Here is a 20,696-nt window from a genome sequence, read left to right as displayed (position 1 = left end):
TGACAAAATAAGAGTCCATGTATGGTTATTTGGCATTTCTTTATTACAGGCATAGAGCAACGAAAAACACCCATGAACTCAATAATACGGATTTAAATATATTTGTATATGATTATTGGTTGGTGATCATTTAAAATAATCCAATGCCTATATGATTAAACCAATCACTGAAATGTTATCATATGACATAAACGCAGTATTTTTACACAGTCCCCTAGTAGTTCACAAATTCAAGTAGTTGTTCATTTACAGTCCAATTTAAATACAGTAAAAACATTTCAAATGAGGTTTATTGACCAGCATTATGACATAGCCTCAATGCAAAGACCCACATCACGTAAAACAGCTTCAATGTCTCTCGTGAGGTTTTGCAGAGGCTCCAGCACTGGGGCAACATGTTGGTCCACCCATTCCTGTACTGTAGAATCTGGATATAACAGACACATCTCCTTCCTCACCTCATGCACACTGCTATCCACAGCATCAATCATCCTGTTTGAAGAGGGAGAATGAAAACCAAGGGCATTTTAGCCTAAGAAATATATCAATTCTGGCTTACAAAATTATCCTGTTATTGGCAATAAATATAAAGGGATTCGGCATTAAAGTGACTCACATTTTTGCTTGTGATTTAATTTGTTCTGCAATAAGTGGGTTAATAATCTTCTTTTGTCTGTGGTATGGTGTGAACCAGCCCCTTACATACCTAGTGTGAATACAAAAATGCATACAAATCAGGAACAGGAGGCTATAAGCCGTTCTAAAGCATACGTGTCAAAGTCATGGTTTTACCAACTTTCAAATGCAAGACTCAGATGTCCCTAAACTTACATATTGTTGTGAAAATGTCTGATTTCTTCAGACTCCAGCATAGACACCAACTTTACTAGAAGTGCTGCTAGTTTCGCCCCAGCAAAGGTGGAAGACAATCTGGGGCACAGAGGCCAAAAATCAAGTAAATTAGCCTAGTTTAAAGTAACCCATGGGGTTTATTATTTAGCACTCATTCAATCCTTTTATAGGACATCAGCGTAAAAGTGAGGTACCTCTCTGTGTCTTCTACTTCCAAAGTGCCAACTGTCTCACACACTTTCTTCTGAGCTTCTTCACTAAAGCTACCTGAATCACAAGGACCATATACAGTAATTTATATAATATTTCTATAATAGTCCTATAAGTACTATGCAATCGAAAAGTAGTTCAACTTCAAAAGACAGACCATAAAGAAGCGTTTGTAAACAAGAAGCCAAAGAGGGCAGGCTCACAGGCATCAGTTCACATAGAACAGACAAGTGGTCGTATCTGAAGCAAAAAAAACATGTCATTGTGTAGGCCAACAATCAGATGCAATTCCACTGACAGCCAGGAAAGTCACCCAACCTTTGCCATCCAGTAAGTGCAATTCCCTGTAGCTCAATGCCAGGTGAAATGCTGGACGCCACTTTGAGCCACTGCACATGGTTGTCCACATGCCTCTGAGTGCTGGTCACACAAGTGTGCACAGTAGTTGAGCCTTTGAATGAGCTGGCGACCCACTGCTGTGACATACCAGCAGACTTATATAGTTCCATTAGCATTACTGGAATGAATAAAGACAAGATACATTTGTAGTTATCCAACATGATTAAGAATTTGGGTTCAAAATAACAGTGTCAAACTCCTGAGCCAACATACCAGTGTTGGCTACATCAAGAGTGGGACTGTAGTCCCACAACATTGGTTGCACTAATCCAACAAGGCCACTCTCTAGAAACAAATACGTAAATTGTATAATAGGTCAAATATATACTACATTTTGCGTAAAATAATGCAAGCAAAGTTTTCAAAAACCAGTATAAATGTGTAATTAGCTAACCTTTAATAGTTTCGGGGGTCATGGATCGGAGCATATCATCCCACATGATCAGATTAAGGTTTGGGACAGTGTCTCGAATGCCCTTTGCAATCTTATTGACATGACTGAGGAACAGCTGGTGAACACTGTGACCAGGAATGCTTAACCACTGGTTAGACTCTTCTCCAAGACCAAGCATGTACACCTGTGTGAAAATACAGATGTCACTTAACAACATAAAGCAAGCACCTTAAACTTAAATGTGATACATAATTGCAAGAACTGAACTGACCTCATGTCAAATGTTTAGTGGCAGGAATTAATAATGTTTTTAAAGACTGATCGATTGATTCTATAGTACAGAGTTGGACTGTACCTCATCTGCTCCGATGTGTAGTCTGCTACTTTTAGGGTGGAGTTCCATGACTTGACGTAGCATCTCTTGCACCAATTTTACTCCTTGATCACGATGCGGGTTCAGGGTGCCCAGACAGTAGTCTAACTCGCGCAGCTCTCTAAAGATCTCATGCTTCAGGACAAACTGATTGAAAACACATATCTTTTAGCTAATAAAGATGTGTATTTGTTATAGACATTACGATCTTTTTATAACATCAAGAACTTTAGTAGTTGATTTTTACATATAACTCAAATGTAAATGACATATGTTCCATAATTACTTCCATATGTCCAAACGTCTGCACCAGGGGAATGACCTCCAGTCCTCTGTTGCTGGCAGCTTCTTGTATAGACATGATCTCCTCACGGCTGTATGAATCAAAAGGTCATCACACGTTTGAACAAAAATATATTTCCTTATATATTCCTTATGGCTTACCTGTATGGAGGCTGAACCTTGGATTGAATAACTTTGAGCTCTCCCTCATAGGGAAACATATCTTCATACTCAATAAGCAAGCCATTGGCACCAAGATCAGCAAATAACTGGATCAACTGGGGAAACATAATTATGGTAAATTACTCCGTTTTACGTGCACTTTTGAATTAGCTTGAAACTACACAAAGAGATGTACCTCACATAGGTAGCCAATGTTTGGAGGTGCCCCTTTTAAGTCCAGATGGACAAACTTTTTGCCATTGCGCAATGACAGGTCCATAGCAGGCGCAGCACAGTAAAAAGTAGTTGTCTTGAAGGATTTTCTTAAAACATTACAGTCACGTCCTTATTCAAACTACACATTGTGAAAGCCACAATTAAAATGCTATGCTTGTCACCTGAATAATAGTAACTATATACTTGGCAAACGTTTCATCTTCTTAGTACAGTGCGACAAAATAACCTACATATATTTACCATCCTTTACCGCTCACACCCACTAATCTGTTCAAGTTCCTTTCTGATGTAAGTACAATGGGCAATGTAGTTTTAAGTGCATTATTTAACATATAGCAAATCAGACGGTGGACTACAAGTACTTTGCTTCCTTTTAAAACCGGAAATCGCGTAGAAGTCGTCTCTTATGGTGGCGGAAATGGGCTTCATACTTCAGCGAAGAGTTTAGATAGTTACCAAGAGGAGAAACTCAATAGAACGTTCCATTTCAACACCGGCGCCCTACGCTTCCGCCATTTTGGGGTGAAAGCGACTCGGCTTAAAGGGATACTTCACCTAAAATGAAAACTCAGTCATCATTTACTCACCTTCGAGTTGTTCCAGCTCTGTATACATTTATTTATACATTTATTTGTGTAATGCATTTTTTTTTGTCGATGAACCCAGAGAAAGATATGTGTAAGAACGCTTATAACCAGACAGATCTGTTTGGTTATAAGCATTCTTCCAAATGTATTTCTCTGTGTTCATCAGAACAAAGATATTCATACAGATTTGGAACAACTCGAAGGTGATGAAATTATGACATAATTTTCTTGGGTGAAGTATCGCTTTGAGTCTGTCTCTATGGCAATATCAGCTGCATTGTTAAAAAAATAAAAATATTAAAGTTGAAATGATAAAACATGATGATAAACGCCTTGGTTCGATAGAAACAACGTCAGTTAGCAAGCATTTTCACCCCAAAATGGCGGCCGCGCTGTTTATCAAAAGCACCAGAGTTTCGCCTCTTGGTATCTATACCTTTTGGGGGTATTATTTCACAATACGAGTCATCAAAGCGCCAGTTTATTAAAATACATGGTAACCCTTTACAATACGGCTGTATTAGTTAACATCAGTAAATGCATTAGCGAACATTATCAAACCATGAACAATTTTTTTTCAGCATTTATTAATCCTTGTCAATGTAAATTCATGTTAATACAGTTAATCATGTTATTTCATGGTGCATTTACTAATGTTTACAATGACAACGTTTGATTTAAATCATGTATTAGTGAATGCTGAAATTAACATGAATTAATATTAATAAATAATGTAGAAGTATTGTTGATTGTTAGTTCATGTTGTTAACAAAAAACTAACTGTTAACAAATAGCACCTTATTTTAAAGTGTTACCAAATACATGTACAGTGAAATTAATAACACGTGTGTTTTAAAATATATACATCAGTCAAGGCTTTGTTTATGCCTTTTATTGTGAAAAATACTTGCTATGTCATGTGCAGGCGTGAAAACAAACAAATGTCGCACTCTAGCGGACATTGCTATTAATAGTACTTTAAAAACCATACACAAAATGATTTATTTGATCTATATATTTTTGAGACCAGCTGTGCGTATATTAAAAATAGGGTACATGAAACTCAAAAGTCAACATGTTTTGTGCCTTCAGAACCAAACCAAAGGTCCATATTTTCGCTAAACAGAAGACGCATGAAGAGCCGCAGCTCCACGAGGGGGCCTGACGCAGTTACCCAGCAGCATCAGCAGTCCAAAAGATGTTCGCAGGACAGGCGGGAGTGCGCAGTGGCACGAACGCGCACTCACCCAGGGAGAACGATTGCGATTGGAAGCGAGGCAGACAGATCGTGTGTTTTGTGTTGCTGCCGCGCAGTATCTATAAACGCCAGTGCCGAGGACTGCAACTACAGAGACCGGGGAAACTTTATTACTAACACTTTCCAACTAACGGGAATGGCCGCTCCCAGATTTTCCTGAACACTAGGTCAGTATGCGCAGATTTGCGTTCATTCCTATGCTTCAAAGGCGCATTGTTGCAGGCATAAAGAGTTGCATTGTTTGGACTGATTGTTGCACAGCGGTTTGCTACCTTGCGGCCAACCACTTCAACCTCGAGAGCCGCTTTCGGGGGCTGTGGTTGGGAACCTGTTTTCATGCTGCGGCAAAAACGTTTTTGTTGTGCTTTTAAATCGCAGTCGTTTGATTTCAACATTGAATTTCCTTGCTTCAATGATTTAGATAGTTTAGACTGTGATCCGAAGGTATTTGCTTTATCGTAAGTAATTTTCCCTTGGCATGTTAGAAATAAGCTGTCATTCATTCAAATAACAAAGAACAAACGTTTCATCAAAGTTTTTATGGATACAGAATTGGTTTCAGTTGTTGGCATATTTGTTTTCTCTTTGGCAACAATTTATCCGCATTATTGGGATGCATCATTGTTTCAGCATCTTGTCACGTATCCTAGTCTACGTTTCTTGAGGAACACTATTGGGTGCGTATCAGAGACAAGTTGTCCGTCATTTCATCTGACTGAAAGTTTTTTAATCGAACCGAAACGTATATCTTCCCCCATCCCCCTTTCTTGTAGCAGCCCCAGACGGTTCCTTCATCCGGTAAGGAGGGACTACACTGGCGACAGTGATGATTGACCATTGCGGTCCCTACCCAAACAAAGGCTGGTAACCCGGGGAAACAGCCCTGTGCATGGGTCTATGATGGCTCATGTCGATCTATTTTTCTCTCCCTGAATCTGTCTCTGAATGAACCGCATGCGTAGAATTTATTTGTTTATTTGTTTCCCGAGCTGCTCAGGTGAGAGAAAAACTCTTTACGAAGTATGGTCGATCCCGTCTGCAAGGTCACTTTGTGTTCACGGCTGCTAAATTGCTGAGTGGATTAGACAAACAAACCAGTTTTGTGCTGACTGGCTTTGTCCAGTCTTGGTGTTTGTTTGTGCAAACGAGAAAACTGTTCAATCAGAATGGGAGTCATATGGTTTTTAAGGGAGTCATTCGTTTGTAGGCAACACAATTTATTGATAGAGAAACAATTCTATATGTCAGACCTTTTGAAATTTGCTTCGTCATTTTTCAGTTTACCAATTTGTTTTGATCTTATTTGATCCGTTTGAAGCAGAGATGTTGTTCGTTGGGTAAAAGTCATGTAATGGAATGAGAACCCATGTCTGATAAGTGATGGGCACCACGACATAATGTAGTATCAGGTTTTATAGTGAATGTGATCAGGTAACTGAACTGAATATGTTGTTTCTACTAAAATCAAATGACACCTGGACTTAAGCCACTTTCCTTAACAGGACCGTAATCCTAAAAAATATACATTTCAAAACATGTTTGTGACATTATCTGTGATACCTAAGAGGAATATTTTATGAAATGTCTTTGTGTCCATACAAAGGAAGTCAGTGGGGTCCTATGTTGTTTGGTTGCCATCGTTTTTCTTTATTTTTTGTGCAGAACAAAGAAAGTCATACAGGTTTGGAGTGACATTTTTTGGTGAATCTAGTACTTTTGTGCTTCCAGTCTTTTGAAGTCTAAATTCAATCCAAAACAGCTGTCATTTTGCCAAAACAAAAAAAGCAATTCTAATAACAGATGACAATGTTTGTCAGTTTAATCTTGTCCAATCTCAGGATTTTTCAGAAAGTGCAGGATGTGTTTGCAACAGATGTTTTGTTTCGTTGTATTTAAACAGTGTTTAAAGCCCGATTTTAGATTAGGAATCAAGCATGTGGTTGTTTTTGTAGGCAAATGCATCTCTATTGTAAACCCCTTGTCGTGCTGCCTGCCCTTTTCTTAGTAAATGTACCCCTGGCTGATTTGAAAATAGGTCACTGTGGCCTTTAGTGTTGCTAAATGTTATGTAATGAAAAAGACCACCATGTAACAATGCCTAATGTGATTATATTCAGAGTGAAAATGTCAAACATGCCTTATTTCACTTGGGTAAAAGTGAGATCAAATTTAACAGAGACATGTGTTTTACGAGGTCACCACCAATAGCAAACGTTTTTGTAAGCATCACACCCATACTTTGCTTTGATCTGCGGTCTGTAAATTGAAAGGGTTTATGAGATGCTCTGGTGTTTTCTTCCCTTTCGACAAGAGATTGTAAGATATATGTACACTAAATGGTGTCATTTCAAAAGAACTCTTACAGATTTGTAAGAGATGCATGTATTATTGAGTTAAACTGGCAGAAATACATCTTCCTTCAGGTATAGCTTATATAGATAAAGTATTTGAGATTCAGTGAAATTGAATAGAAATTACCTCTTTAGAAAGAGATGACATTTCTTTGCGCCTGTGAACTCGAGAATTCAATAGTAAATTCTTCATGTTTTGGCCACGGCGACACGTTTTTCACACACAGAGCAAACCATCCATCTGCTACTTGTTTATAGAGCTTCTTTTTGGTTCGAAGTCAAGTCCCCAAATGGGAGACATGTGTTGAAATAAAATCCTTGTGTGTGCTACTTTTTCTATTAAATTAGCCTGTTTGCTACGTTTAGTGGAGACCTGCTTAAAAGTATTTTTAAGAATTGTTTGCACCTGTTAGTTAGAGGTGACTTTACTAGCTTTATACTGAATATATGTCAGTTTGCGCTAAACAGCAGTTTTTGGAAGATTAGGTACTTAAATTATCTAGATGCAGTAAATAGCCTTCAACTGGAATCATTTGACCAATGCCCTATTTGCGATCATTTAGAAAAATATGTTGGTAACCAAGTTGCATTATTGATCCACAAATGTTTTAATACTTAATTGGTTCTTATTTAAATGCTGTTATTCATTTAATAACAAAGATAAAGTGAGTCATGGTTGTCTGCCGTGTGTGTCTTTCTTTTATGACATAACAGGGAGACGAAACTCTCTAACAGTGTAACACTCGCTATGATCCGTATGTGTGTAAATATGGATAATTGGCAGAGAGGGGGAGAGATGTACTATGTTTAGATCAGGGTATGGTTTGTGATGTCTGGGGGCAGGGATAGATTAGTGGAAGACAAACATGGAGGTTTGCCATTAGAATAGAGCGTTACATTGATAGAAACAAAAGTAGTCTGTTCTGATGTATCTAAATGCAGATTGGAATCACTTGGTGTTAATAAAGTGAATTGTTGATCTGTCAGAATAATGTATTAATAGCTGTTTTAAAGAAGACATGATTTCACCTGATGTCCTCTGTCTTAATAGGAATCTAAATGTGCATTGTTAGTTCAGAACTGAATGTTCGGAGTTGAAATTGACATGTGTCCCTGTTTGACCTCACTATTTCTCGCAGTATCATTGCACACAAAGAGCTAAACTCTGTGTTGTCTTTTATTCTTTATTTCCAAAACATTTTCCCAAGATCCCTTATTCTTTATATATAACCTACAGTAAGTTTTTAAAAGGTTAGGATAGCTGGCAGAGAATGGTGCTAGTAAGAACAAGATCAAGGGTTTGATTCCCAGAACACGCGAATGGATTAAATGTACCTTGAATGCACTGTGTGTCACTTTAGATAAGAGTGTCAGTCAACTACGTAATAGAAAAAGGAAACACTGTGTTAAGTCTCTGTATATTGGACTGACTGCAGTTGGATTTAATCTGTTATGTCAGCAAAGTAAAAGGATGTGACATTTTAAAGTTGTTGCCAAGGCCATCTTCAGTCTTTAGTGCAGACTGTAAAATAAAATAAAGAATGAATTGCACTCAGCTCTACGCTGGTTAAATCAATGTTGAGTAACTTTCTTGTCTAGTAGAAGAAGTGGGTGGAGGAATGAGGGTTCAGGGTTTTTCCTGCTCAAAACGAGGCGGAGGTGGTGCAACGCTGATTCAACCCCTTTACAACAAATAGGCCTACCGTCCCTTTAAGTGGCTTAACAAAACACTTATTAAAGTTGAAAAAATGAACGCAAATGACAACTAATACTAAATTAAATGTATTCACCCGAACAGTTACAAATTTTAATAAATGTTTTTATCTTTTTCAACTAACTTTTCAGCCCATAATTAACCAAATGAGCAACGTTCATTCACATCCTACATTCTCTTGTGGTTTACTGAGCTTTGAATAAATCGCAGATCTCTTACATTCTGTATAAACTAATCGGTTCAAAGGAGTCATTTGTTTACCAGTTGTTCTGACCGCAATGTATGTCATACTGGCGAACTCGCCGTGTACTGTACAACGCTTATTCAACAAGCAGACCTCTCACAGCTTAAAACAATACACGGATGGACAGCACGTTAATTTAAGAAACCTTTTTAATAAATTGAACGTAAAACACACGAACAGCCATCAAACACAGCTATTACAGCTCCGAAGCTCTTCTACTGAACTCTTCAGTGCTTCACTAAACCGCTCCTCCATTGTGGCGTAATGTCACAACTGCAGTCACAAATGACAGTTTGTTTAATGCCCGCAGTACGAAATTTGACTGAGGCGGCTGCCTCCATTTCTCTAGGCAGGAAAAACCCTGGGGTTGGTCTGGCTACACAGCATTTTGTGTCAATATGAAATGATCAAATTTGCAACCATTTTGGTCGCAGTATAGAGCCCTGGTTATTTATTATAAAGCATTTCTATCTATAGATCCCCCAAAATAATACACACTGGACCTTCAAAATGATGTCTGATTGTTGATACCTCATATTGTAGAGTTGAGAAAGTTGACGTCCTCAACCCAAGGATGACTCTCAAGGTTTACCCAAAGAGTTCATGAATACAGAACTTGATTTAATGACGGTTTATGACCCTCAAACGTTCTGATAAAAGCCTGGCCAAATTAGCAGGACCTAAGAAAACCAGATTGTCGTTAAATAAATAAGAGCTAATGTTAAAAGTATGTAAATAAAGGATGATATTTCTTTTTCAGTGTGGTTGGTAAATTATGTTGGAAAGTAGGATAGTTGAAGGTCTTCTCAGAGGAGAGATTAGTCTAGTCTACCCTGTGTCTGGTTACAGTATTGGGTTGCGTACAATTTTAGAAACCCCTCAGCCCTTCTCCAGTATGGCTATTTCGAGAGTTTCCTCATGTTGCATCAAATCCACATCTAGAATTAGACGGCACCGCATGGCTTCACACTCACCGAGCAGGTTGTATATTTATTGCTATTTCTAAATGTTTAGTATAGTCTTCTGGTTTTAGTCATGTGATCAGTATGTAAATTTAGAGTGTGGATTTGTAATTTACAGTTTTCACATGTATATCTTGATAACTCCTTCCAGTTACTGTCTTCTCTCATCAGGGAGCTTGCAGGGTCAAGAAAGTGCCTGCCATTTCTGTGCTTTGTGCATCAGTTATGTCAAAATGAACTGTGGGCGAGCCACTAGCATCCCACCATAAGTTTAAACTAGTGATGTTGGATCAGTGCCACTTTGCACCTTTTTTCTAATACACATGGGCTAAAAAGACAAAAGAATTGGAGCATAAAAAGGAGGTCGGATCCAGTCGATCTTTATATCCGACCCCAGGCTGTCACTTTCCATCATCTTTAAGCAGCATGTGTGAACGCGACAGTATATATTTAACCCAAGAGTGCTTAAGGGGATTGTGGACGTATGTATGTACACAAGGGATACATGGCAGACAGATACACCGTGGCAGACAGATACACCGTGACAGGAAAGCGTGTGGGATCTCTGGAAAATGTCACTTTGTTCATTCAATGATCGGTGTGTGAGAGAGGGATCAAGTCTGTTTGTGAGAACTGTCATTGTAATTTGATCATTGGATTACTGATTGTCGGTTACTATGGTGTCGTCACTCATGATTGGGTTACGGTGCATCTGCCCTCGATGCCGGAAAATACAGTAGCACATCTCCTTTAAGTGTTTGTTTGTGTGTGATTGTATTCTCATTACGTTTCATCTTATCTGTGTCTTCAGGCTGGAATGACTGGTATTGGTTAGTGTCATGCTTGGCTAACATCTCATTCTCCTTTTCCTCCGCAGAAGATAATGGACACACACCAGATGTGGATCCGATCAGAGTCCGTCTTCTGAATCTGACACATAAAAACACTGAGTCATGACGGAACGGGATGGGCGTTCCGATATGTCCGTCGCTCCGGGGCAGGTGTACATCGAGGTGGAGTATGATTACGAGTACAAAGCCAAAGACAGACTCATCTCCATTCGACAGGGGGAATGCTACATGTTGGTTCGCAAAACCAACGAGGACTGGTGGCAGGTGAGAAGAGAGGAGGGCATGAAGGCTTTTTACGTGCCAGCTCAGTACGTTCGCGAAGTCAGACGAGCCCTCATGCCGCCGCCCAAACCTCGCGCTAAACCCCCCAACGTCCTGGATATCGGACACTGCCGGACTTCGGGCGAAAACCTCAACCAACGCGTACCCCCGGAAAGGGCCAGTTTTGGGCATCCGCCTCCTTTGACAACGCCTTCACCGTTGCCAGGGCAACAGACCCCGCCTTTGATGTTGCGGGAAACCAATCAGAACTCAGGAATGAAGAGTGTTGTTGCGGAGCTAACTTTGCTTAACAACAACCATCATAACTATCACCAAGGCAACCGCACGTTGCCACAAGGGCGAGCGGAGTCCCCACCGAGAGAGAAAGGAAAACTCTCAGGCGGGTCGTCGGTGGACACAGATGGGAGCGTGTCACCAGGAGATGGACTGGAGAAGATGAGAAATGACTCAGAATCTGGAGATGAGCTCAGCAGCAGCTCTACCGAACACATGCAGGTATGAACAAGTAAACCTATCCTATCCATCTCTTTCAAGAAAGTCGCACTGCACTGTTCTTACTGCACAACTACAACAGAAACCAGACTAATGCAACTCCTTACACTTTCTACCTTCATTGACATTAAAGGAATAGTTCTGCTAAAAGTGAAAATTCATTCATCATTTGCTTCCCCTTATGTCATTTCTTCTTCTACACAACACAAAATAAGGTATTTCAAAGACGGTTGGTCACCAAACAACATTGGCCCCCATTGACTTGCATTGTACGGCCAAAAAACACTGAAACATTTCCCCAAAAATATCTTTTTTTGTGATACACATAAGAAAGATTCGTCAGGCTTTAAAGAACTTCAATGAATCAATGTGATTATTTTAATTTTTAGGAGAACAATCCTATAAACAGACATCTCCTCTTTATCTTGCAATCCTTTTTATTTCACCATTTGACTGCTCTCGTTCCTCAGAGAAATTTCAGTCACCCCACATGACTGGTTTTGAAACTAGAGAGTTGGAGATCACCATATAGTTTACTGAATTTGACCTGTTGGTTTTCACAAAAATACTTGCTTCTTAAATTTTCAATATCAGTTCTGTAATTTATTGTTTTTTGTTGGTGTCCCATGGTGCATTTTGTGAAATTGGGGGTTTAGTCTTTGTTGCTAACTTGCTTACCGTCCTCCCCCATTTCTCTCTGCATTTGGGCTGAAAGAGGGTGCTGCTGGTGGAACAAAGGGGATTGTGGGAGAATAGAAAGTAGGTCATATCTGGCTAGATTGTGTTGTTGCCCCTGTTTTGTGTGCCTGTGTATATATGTGAATGAAGTAGAGAGATGTGCTTTGGGAAATTCATGTCCGCTGAGTTGCAGAGGCAGTGTGGATGAGGAAAATGACACGTATCATGTAAAAGTAGTTATTTTGACATCGACAGATTTGTTTTGCAAAACATGGAGGCTATATAATTGCTGAACTTTAGCAATGTCAAGATATTTCTAACCATTTTCTGTTGATTTGAATGAATTTAGAAAAATTATGATGCTTTTTTTAAACAAGATTGTAGACAGATGTGTAACGTCCCTCACAAACAGACACAAGTGCTTAAAAAGTCCAAGACTAAAGGCTTTTTAGGGATTTGTCATGTTAGGCTTTGTCTGACAGGGTTAGCTGCTAATGCTAAACCCTGTGGTTACTTAAAGAATAATAAGGGATAGTTGCTGATGTCACAGGGCTGATTATGTACCTGTTCTTAAAGTATTATGAAATAGTTCAAAAAATGACAGTTCTATCTTTATATAGCTGCCTTCAAATCGTTCATCAAATCTTCATAAACATATTAAAGGTAGTATGACTTATTTGATATTTCAAGTAGCAATACACCAAAAGAGTTAAATCGGGTGAACTGTTCCTTTAATTACTTTGAGGCCACAATAACTTTCTCTGCCCTGCCTCCCTCTCGCTCCACTTTTCGAACAGACGCCTCCTGCACTCTTGAAGGATTGAAGTCCAAATCCGTTCCTCTCAGCACTCTACCATAGTGGGCCAGTGTTGACGGATTTAGAGAACCCCAATTTCTCGCCTTTTTATGCTCCATCTTTATCTTCAGCCCCTGAAGCAGATTTGCGCACACACTTTCCTAATCTTTTTTTTCTTCTTGACCTTCTTCACGTTTGTTAAGTCTTTCCTTATTAAACAGTTCATCCTTTTACGATGGAGCATCCTTGACCAGGGGTTTGTGACATGTCATCTCTAATAGAAGATTATGAATAACTCCTCTCTGTTACAGAAATCTGGCATTTATTCTGATAGGCAGCTGCACAAAATGAAATTCAGCCCCCTCAGCAGGGTGTTTTCTGTTGTGTTAAGTCATTGTCTGCGGTCTGGATACTACAGCTTCTTTTATGGATTTGTGTGTTTTTGTGCATTTGTCTCTGCGATTGCGTGTTCGTGTACATGATGTCAGGGATTATTTGTATTTATATTTGATCTTCTGTCTGTAGATGTATGCAATAGTAGGATTAGGTGGATGCCATGTTGCTATTGTGGTGTCACACACAATGCCCCATTTTCTTCTCTGTCGTACAATGCAGATGTTCTTGTGGCCTCTCGGGGCAGGCACACCAACTTGCACCTGTTTTGAAGACGTAGTCGTATGTCATTGGTGTTGAGTCATTTCTGCTCATGTGACAAACTCTGAAGGAACCCAAAGGGTGTTTGAGTGTGTTCTGCTTCAGTCCAAGTCCTGTAGCTTCTTCCCTGCATTGACAGTAAAGGAGGCCCCAAACATTCTTGCCATTCCTGTCCCAGTACGCACACAACCGGGTTCTGTGAGCGAACCCAATAAAACACCACCAGTCGTGATGGGCATAAAAACATTTCAGCTCACCCAAATCTAATATTTACTCTAGTATCAAAGATCTCTCTCTGTCTCTTTCTCCTGCTGTCCCTTGTTGTTCGTTTCCAAATATGGACTTTTGACTTTTGACGCTTGGTATAAATGATGTTTGTGTGTGCACGTGTTTCGGATGGGATCGGTATGAGTATGCTGTTGGTGCATCTCTCTCCCCTTTTCTCCATATCTCGATAATTGATGCTCTCTGTTGTCGCTCTGATGAGCACAGCTGAGATGTTGTTGGGGTAGAATGTGCCCAGAGGGTGAGGTAAGTTTAGCCTCTCTCTCAAACACATATTTGCTTGGTAGTCTAAATAGGGACATAATATATATTGTTTATACATAATACTATTATACTAATAATTATTTAATTATAAGCCCTCTACTAATAATTATCTTCACTATAGACTGCATGACACAGATGTACGTAACTCTAGTGTTTTATGAGTAAAAAGATAAAAGTTTAAAACATAAAAAGTTTTTGCATTTTGTAGAACTTAAATTATATGCATGTTTGGTTGATTGTTATATGCATGTTTGCATGTTTTTGGGTTCTGTTACATTTAAATTATTAAATAATAGTACATAATGTACTGATTATATTCGTAAAAGTAGAGATGCATTCTATTGCGAGTGAGCATTTATATGGAAGAATGAACGTTTTTTTTATATTTACATTGTGTGTGTGCGTGTGTGTGCTGTTTTGCAGATGTTATGTAATCCGTATCACAGTTAACAGCAGATGTTTTCTCTCCCAGTGCACACAAGTATTGTCTGGAAGGCCTTAAATTGTTGCTGTCTAGTTAAATAAGTGAATAGATAGACAAGGAATTGTGGTTGATGTAGCCTCCAGTTGTTTTGTCTCACTGGAAATGGAAAGACAGGTATGATGCATTGCGGGTGCATTTTGCAGACTACAGGTACAGAAAATCAGAAATGGCGAGTATGTAGATTGAAGATCAGTTGTTTTCCACTGTTGTCACATTTTCCCAGCAAGAACAAGGTTAGAAGGGCAAAGTGAATCGTTTGAATCTTTTGATTTATAATGCCCATTATACCAAAATATTGTACCATGTTTGGTTATTAAATATTTTCAGAACATTTCAATAGACCACCACTCCCCCCCCCCCCCCCCCAAATAAAAGTACATTCCATCTGTGCTGTTCTCATCAGGTCAATATGACACCATCTTTTCACGCATAACAGATTTTTCTTCTCCAACTCTGCCCAGTTAATGTTTTTCCCATTCAGAACAGCTGCACTCACCCAAAAAACATTTTGTTTTGGAAAAGGCTAAAATCAAACAGAGACAGAGACACAAGTGTGTTTATGACTGACTTGAGATAACATGTCTCTCATCTCATGATTATGTAGGACATCATAGCGGCCTTATTATAAAGAGAACAAGCGCTTTTGTGAGAGGGAACATTCTGCCCCTCAGTGAGAATCAGCTACAATAGTGAACCAGGAGTGTAGAACGATCCAGAGTAGTCCACAACAAACAACTAAACCACACAATTCAGTGTTTTGATGCACACACTGTGCAGGAAGCAGACATATCCACGTGCTTTTATTTAGTTCGGGAATCAACCTCCAGTGCAATATGTTTTACACACACTAAAACTAGTCTAAATATATCAGTTGTCAACATCTCAGTGTGTTTAAAGAGGATATGAAGTGCAAGGCCACAGGCCCCGGCTGTCCTTGCTTGTGATTGGCTGATCACCCCCCTCCCTACTGTTGCTCCTCATGAGTTCATTAATAAAATGGATGTCACTTTGGAGATAGGCCTCGATCTGGTGTGTGCCCTGCGGTGTTTGAAAGGCCATTATATGTTTGCTTTTGACGGACCTTAGAAAAGGAGAAGTAAGGTGAATGTCGTAAAAAAACGCCAGGTACATGTCGGAAACGTATTTCACTCCAAATCATAATTTAGTTTTTTGAATATGAAGATTATTTAAAGTACTGTATAACCCATTTAAAAATACTATTTAAGACCATTTTTTGCAAGTGATATTTAAATTGTGAATTATTTATATGATTTAATGATGACATCCTGCTTTTACCGTCAAAAGTTTTTCTTTACCATCTATAATGGTTCTTTAAATTGTGGTAAAATGTGAACTAGAGATGTTTTTGTGACTTCACCTTTTGGAGGTGTGTGGTTGTGTTAACACAGTTGAAAATGACAGCATGAGGACAGCTTCAGAAGATTTCCTCTTCAAAGGCAAAGAACTTCGTTGATTTCCACCATTGGTCTGCGTGATGTATGTGTATATTCTGTTGTGAGCTTTCACTTGCACACAAACACACACTCTGTCTCTCTTTGACAGCTTTTGTTACTCTGACTCAGTTTGTGCAGAAGGATGCAGGAAGTTACTTTTGTCTGAAGAACTTCCTCTTGCCATCACCTGTTTGCACTTTCTGTATTACTGCAAGTGTTTGTTTGGGTGACAGTTTGTGTTTATATGGTTTATTTTTGCTTCTATGTGCAAGAGAAACCTTTGACCTTATCATGTACTTCCCTGACTACATGTAGGGCAAGTGCAAATTGAGTTTAAAGACTGAATGAGCCAGGGGTAATGTGTTACATGTTACTGTAAAGGATTTATTAAGAGCATTTCCTATGGGCAATAAGATTATGTGGTATATCGGTTAAAGAAAATACAGCAATACCAACATTTTGGGGAATTATATCATTTTACAAATTAAAATCTAGATGACAATGTTCTGCTATTCAGCAAGGTTTTGTAGTGGGATGTGTGAACCATGTGTTTCCAAAACCATGTATTGACAAATCATTGACATTGATGTTGAATATTTTAAGGGCTTGTTCACTTTAAAATCTAAATCTGCTTGTACGTTAAGTTTCTGGAACAGACTGATCATTTTGCTTCATTCTACTAAAATATGTTGTCAGAATTCATGAGAATTACATTATCAGTTAAAACAAACAAAAAGTGATGCCATCTATGGTATTATATTTTGTAAATCACCAACAATTTCAGCCCAAAATCTTTACTTTTCTTCTGAAGAAAGAATTTTGCTTCATCTTTGATGGCCTGTGGGTGTTTAACATCAAATTCCCATGTTTGGTTGAACTATCGCTTTAACTGTTGCCAGCTAGTCTAATTTTGTCAATCTCCTGTGACTGTTTATTGGTTGTCTAAAAGTGTCGGTTTGTATCGAGGCAAGGTACCCGTGCCTGGTAATCCAGAAGTTGGTATCCAGCCATCCCTAAAGGCAACTTCTAGAATAAATGTGTTAATCTCCGAGGCCTGTATGACGATAAGCATGTCAAAGAGAGCGACAGTTTGGGGTTATCCTTCAAAAAGACGCTCCCCCAGTAAATCTCAGAAAATCAGCTTATCCTGCGTTAAACACACTGCCTAGTCAGGCTGGTTTGGAGACCCCAGTCAAAGACCACTTTCACTATTATCACACTCTTGCTTGCTGCGTATCGAATGGTCCGTGATCTTGAATTTCACTTGAACTTTTTCTCAGTGCTTGAAATTGCTGAATTTAATCTGTTTATTAGTTCAGCATTTGGGAATTATGTTTATACATGATTGTGTTGTGTGTTTGAGTTTGTACACAATAATATGCCACAAATTCAAAGCAGGACACACATTATTCTCTCTTGCTGTTGTCTTCCACCAAACACAACCCACCCCCATTTAAAAGCCTCTTATGGTACCTCCACACAAAAGAGGGGGTTGGGTGGGATGAAAAAAGAAGTGGATTAAGGCTTGTGTGACACACACAAGTTTGTTTTGCTATGTTAGTGGGGACTTCTTTTACATGGTTTCATACCAGGCAAATTATATCAGAAGCCCCCTAAACCTACACAAACCTCTGGACATGACAAGTCTTATACCGTATCTTTAATAACTTTGGGACAACACTCTAATCTCACTCTCTAGTTTTAGCTGCGTTCAGTTTGGTGCCTGCCCAAAACAAATATTGTTTTGCTCTTCTTTTATGTCCCTCATGGAGAGGTTAATAATATCGCTTTGTTCTTCATTGACACGCATTGCTGTCCACTGTGCCACTGGAAAGAAAGAGAAGGGTGTATGTTTGTGCCAGTTTGCACTGGGCGCCCGAAAATGCCCCATTATACTGGCAGAAAGAGAGTTTAAAGACCCAAAGCAAACACACTTAGAGCTGCCTGTGTGTGTGTCTGTTCCTCTTACGAGGGGTAGTATTAAGCCAGTTTTGTTGTGTTTAGATTAGTATATGTTTTTTTAAATGTTTATTTTCAGTTGTTCCCACTTTGTTTCAATGTGAATTGCTTTTGATGAAATTATGAAAATGAAGGTCCAGTGTATGGAATTGTGCTGCATCTAGCGATGAGGTTGCGTATCGCAACCAACAGCTCACTCCAACCCTTTCGAAGCGCTATGGTGGCTGACTCAGGACTAAGATGTTGTCACGTTTTCGCTTCTTTACTGAAGTAGACAACATATTTACGAAACATGCTAAGTAGAGAAGTTTGTCTCTGTAGGGCTACTCATGAAAACATGGCGACTTCCATGAAAGGGCACCCGGATTGTATGTAGATAGAAATTTGAAGGTAATAAAAATGTAACGCTGCATTATGTAAGGTCTTTGAAGGCACCTCTGAATACATAGTATGTATATTATATTGCATTTCTGTCAATAGATACTCCAAAAACACACATATTCACTTAATTTTTAAATACTCTTAAAATATATTAAAAAACTTCAAATTACAGTAATCGACTGTAAATATAGAAGATGGGTGTAAAATAACGTGGTTTACCTAACAAAAAAAATTCGGCTTTTAGACGAATTTTTTTTAAGATGGTACCAGACGTACCATAATTATCGTATTAATACCATAATTATGACCTCTGTACGATCAATAATTAATAGTCTACATTTATAATCATTTCGGAGTTTTGTGACACTTCAAATGATGGTAATCATATGGCTTCTACAATATTGTGTGGATCCTATTTCTGCCATCATGATTGTAAGAAGAACGTGAATGTGCGGTTTACGCTCATGCATCACGGTACGTTTTCTTGGCCAATCATCATGGACAATGACTCTCTCTCACGAGCACAAGTTAAAGTTCCCACTGCACTGAGGTCAGTACTGAAAAGGAAGTTGAAGACAAGTGAAAGGCGAAGAGGAAGGCAGAGTCTATGGAGCAGCCTAAAATATATAAAGTTGTATTCTGTACGTTTAACTCGTGTACCATCATTTTCTTCCAAATACGATACATTTGAGCTTCTGTTACGATAGGTGGACATTTCCAATCAGACAACTCTGATCTAAAGAAACCTGATCACAGAAACCTAACACCCTTTTCTCAGAAGTCTTTATAAACCGCTTCTAATAGAGGTGTTGCCAGGAGTTTCTCTCTGCAGGTATCTTCTTTATGCCTGTGTGCTGTGAATATCATACTGTGTCATTGGGATCATTAAGCCTGCCTTTTTTAATCCAAACCTGTACACATGCATCCACACGGGGACCGAGAGCTCCTTCATTGGCTTTGAAAGTTCTAGAATCACCAGTCGAAACGGCAGTTTAATCCACGTTAAACATCTGCTTTGTCTCTGAGCTGTAGGACACTGCAGGAACCATGCCGTCATCATTGAATGACATACGGAGAGAGTGAGCCTCCAAAGTACTGAATGACTGACAAAAGCCACATTATCAGAGATTTGACAGAGGTCTTCATGCCTCTTTACCATTTTGTTACAACTAAAGTACTCCCATCTAATCAGTCAGCGGAGAGGCAGGAGAACGACAACGTCAGAAGGATTTGCTGCAAGATGTGTGGGTGGGACAACAAAGAAAGAGATGATGTTCTGGAACTCTGTGGTCATGGAAAACACATACACAGAGACTCGTAGACAGAAATCTTTGCTTTAGAGAGACATCGGAGGTGGCCATAGTTTTGTGATGATTAGTCTGACCAACATTTCATATCAACCACAGATTGCTTTTTTAACATAGAAAGAAATATAAACTTCATTTTTAAACTATATTAAACATATAAAACATACAGTATAAGTTAAAATACTGAATTGGTATGCCTATTTCAACATTACAGAGAGATTTACCATCAAGTCATCAAGTTTACCATAAGATGCTTTTAGCTTATGCCCCCCCCCCCTCGTCTCCCTTCACCCTCCCTCTCGTCCTCTGATAATTAAATTTTCAGGTTTCGGGTGGAGATTCTGGAGATTCACCATATCTGGTGTGCTGGAGAACGCGGTCACATCCAAACGTCCTTTCACCCATCATTTCCCCACCATTTTCTCACTCTTGTTTTTTCTCCTGCTTTTTAAGAAGACATTTGTGTCATATGTCCATAAGAAACATCTGAAATATGTTCACTTTGTTAACATTGTTTACTTTAGCGGTCGTCTCTCACCTGTACCCCTGACATCACTGCTGTTGAACTTAATTTCCTGTCTTTGTTTGGTGTTTTGTTCCTCACAGTGGTACTGTTTCCTTTCTGTCTGTGACAAAGCGACTGTTTCTGCATTTGCTTTTTGCAAATAAGTTTCACTTGTGCTGATGCTGTCAGTGGTTCTTTATGTCTTTAAGATATTTAAATAACACAACCAGTGAAGAATCTACTTTATGATAGCGCTTCTCTCCTAATGACATCAAGTTT

The 20,696-nt window shown here is 39.0% G+C and overlaps 2 protein-coding genes across 8 annotated transcripts in view; one reads left to right on the top strand and one right to left on the bottom strand.

The window, feature by feature from the left end:
* Positions 1–21: 21 nt before the first annotated feature.
* hexd (hexosaminidase d) lies at positions 22–3,898 on the bottom strand. Of its 3 annotated transcripts, none has more exons than XM_079476192.1 (13): positions 3,140–3,898; positions 2,869–3,027; positions 2,673–2,788; positions 2,515–2,602; positions 2,211–2,375; positions 1,856–2,039; positions 1,675–1,746; positions 1,381–1,579; positions 1,220–1,302; positions 1,047–1,119; positions 832–930; positions 617–706; positions 22–492 (listed from the first exon to the last, which is right to left on the bottom strand). In XM_079476192.1, exons 2-13 carry the CDS (start codon positions 2,950–2,952, stop codon positions 303–305), a joined length of 1,443 nt encoding a protein of 480 aa, XP_079332318.1. In that variant the 5' UTR covers positions 2,953–3,027; positions 3,140–3,898; the 3' UTR covers positions 22–302. The 3 variants fall into 3 exon arrangements, with proteins under 3 accessions (XP_079332318.1, XP_079332320.1, XP_079332319.1); XM_079476194.1 differs by having other exon boundaries at positions 2,869–2,982; positions 3,071–3,199; XM_079476193.1 differs by having other exon boundaries at positions 2,869–2,995; positions 3,071–3,173.
* A 738-nt stretch (positions 3,899–4,636) lies between these two features.
* arhgap12b (Rho GTPase activating protein 12b) overlaps positions 4,637–20,696 on the top strand; it is a 37,493-nt gene continuing 21,433 nt past the window's right edge. For 3 of the 5 annotated variants that reach the window (XM_079476363.1, XM_079476361.1, XM_079476360.1), the window contains exons 1-2: positions 4,660–4,921; positions 10,903–11,653. In XM_079476363.1, coding sequence (XP_079332489.1) covers positions 10,979–11,653 — 675 coding nt within the window. In that variant the 5' untranslated portion in view covers positions 4,660–4,921; positions 10,903–10,978. Of the gene's footprint in view, positions 4,922–10,902; positions 11,654–20,696 lie in introns of all 5 variants that reach the window. The other 2 variants (XM_079476364.1, XM_079476362.1) reach the window with 2 other exon arrangements.

The sequence above is a fragment of the Barbatula barbatula genome (assembly GCF_947034865.1).
Source record: "Barbatula barbatula genome assembly, chromosome: 16".
NCBI classification, from domain to species: Eukaryota; Metazoa; Chordata; class Actinopteri; order Cypriniformes; family Nemacheilidae; genus Barbatula; species Barbatula barbatula.
Note: the sequence above shows the minus strand (reverse complement) of the source record. Positions and strands in the feature narration are given on the sequence as shown.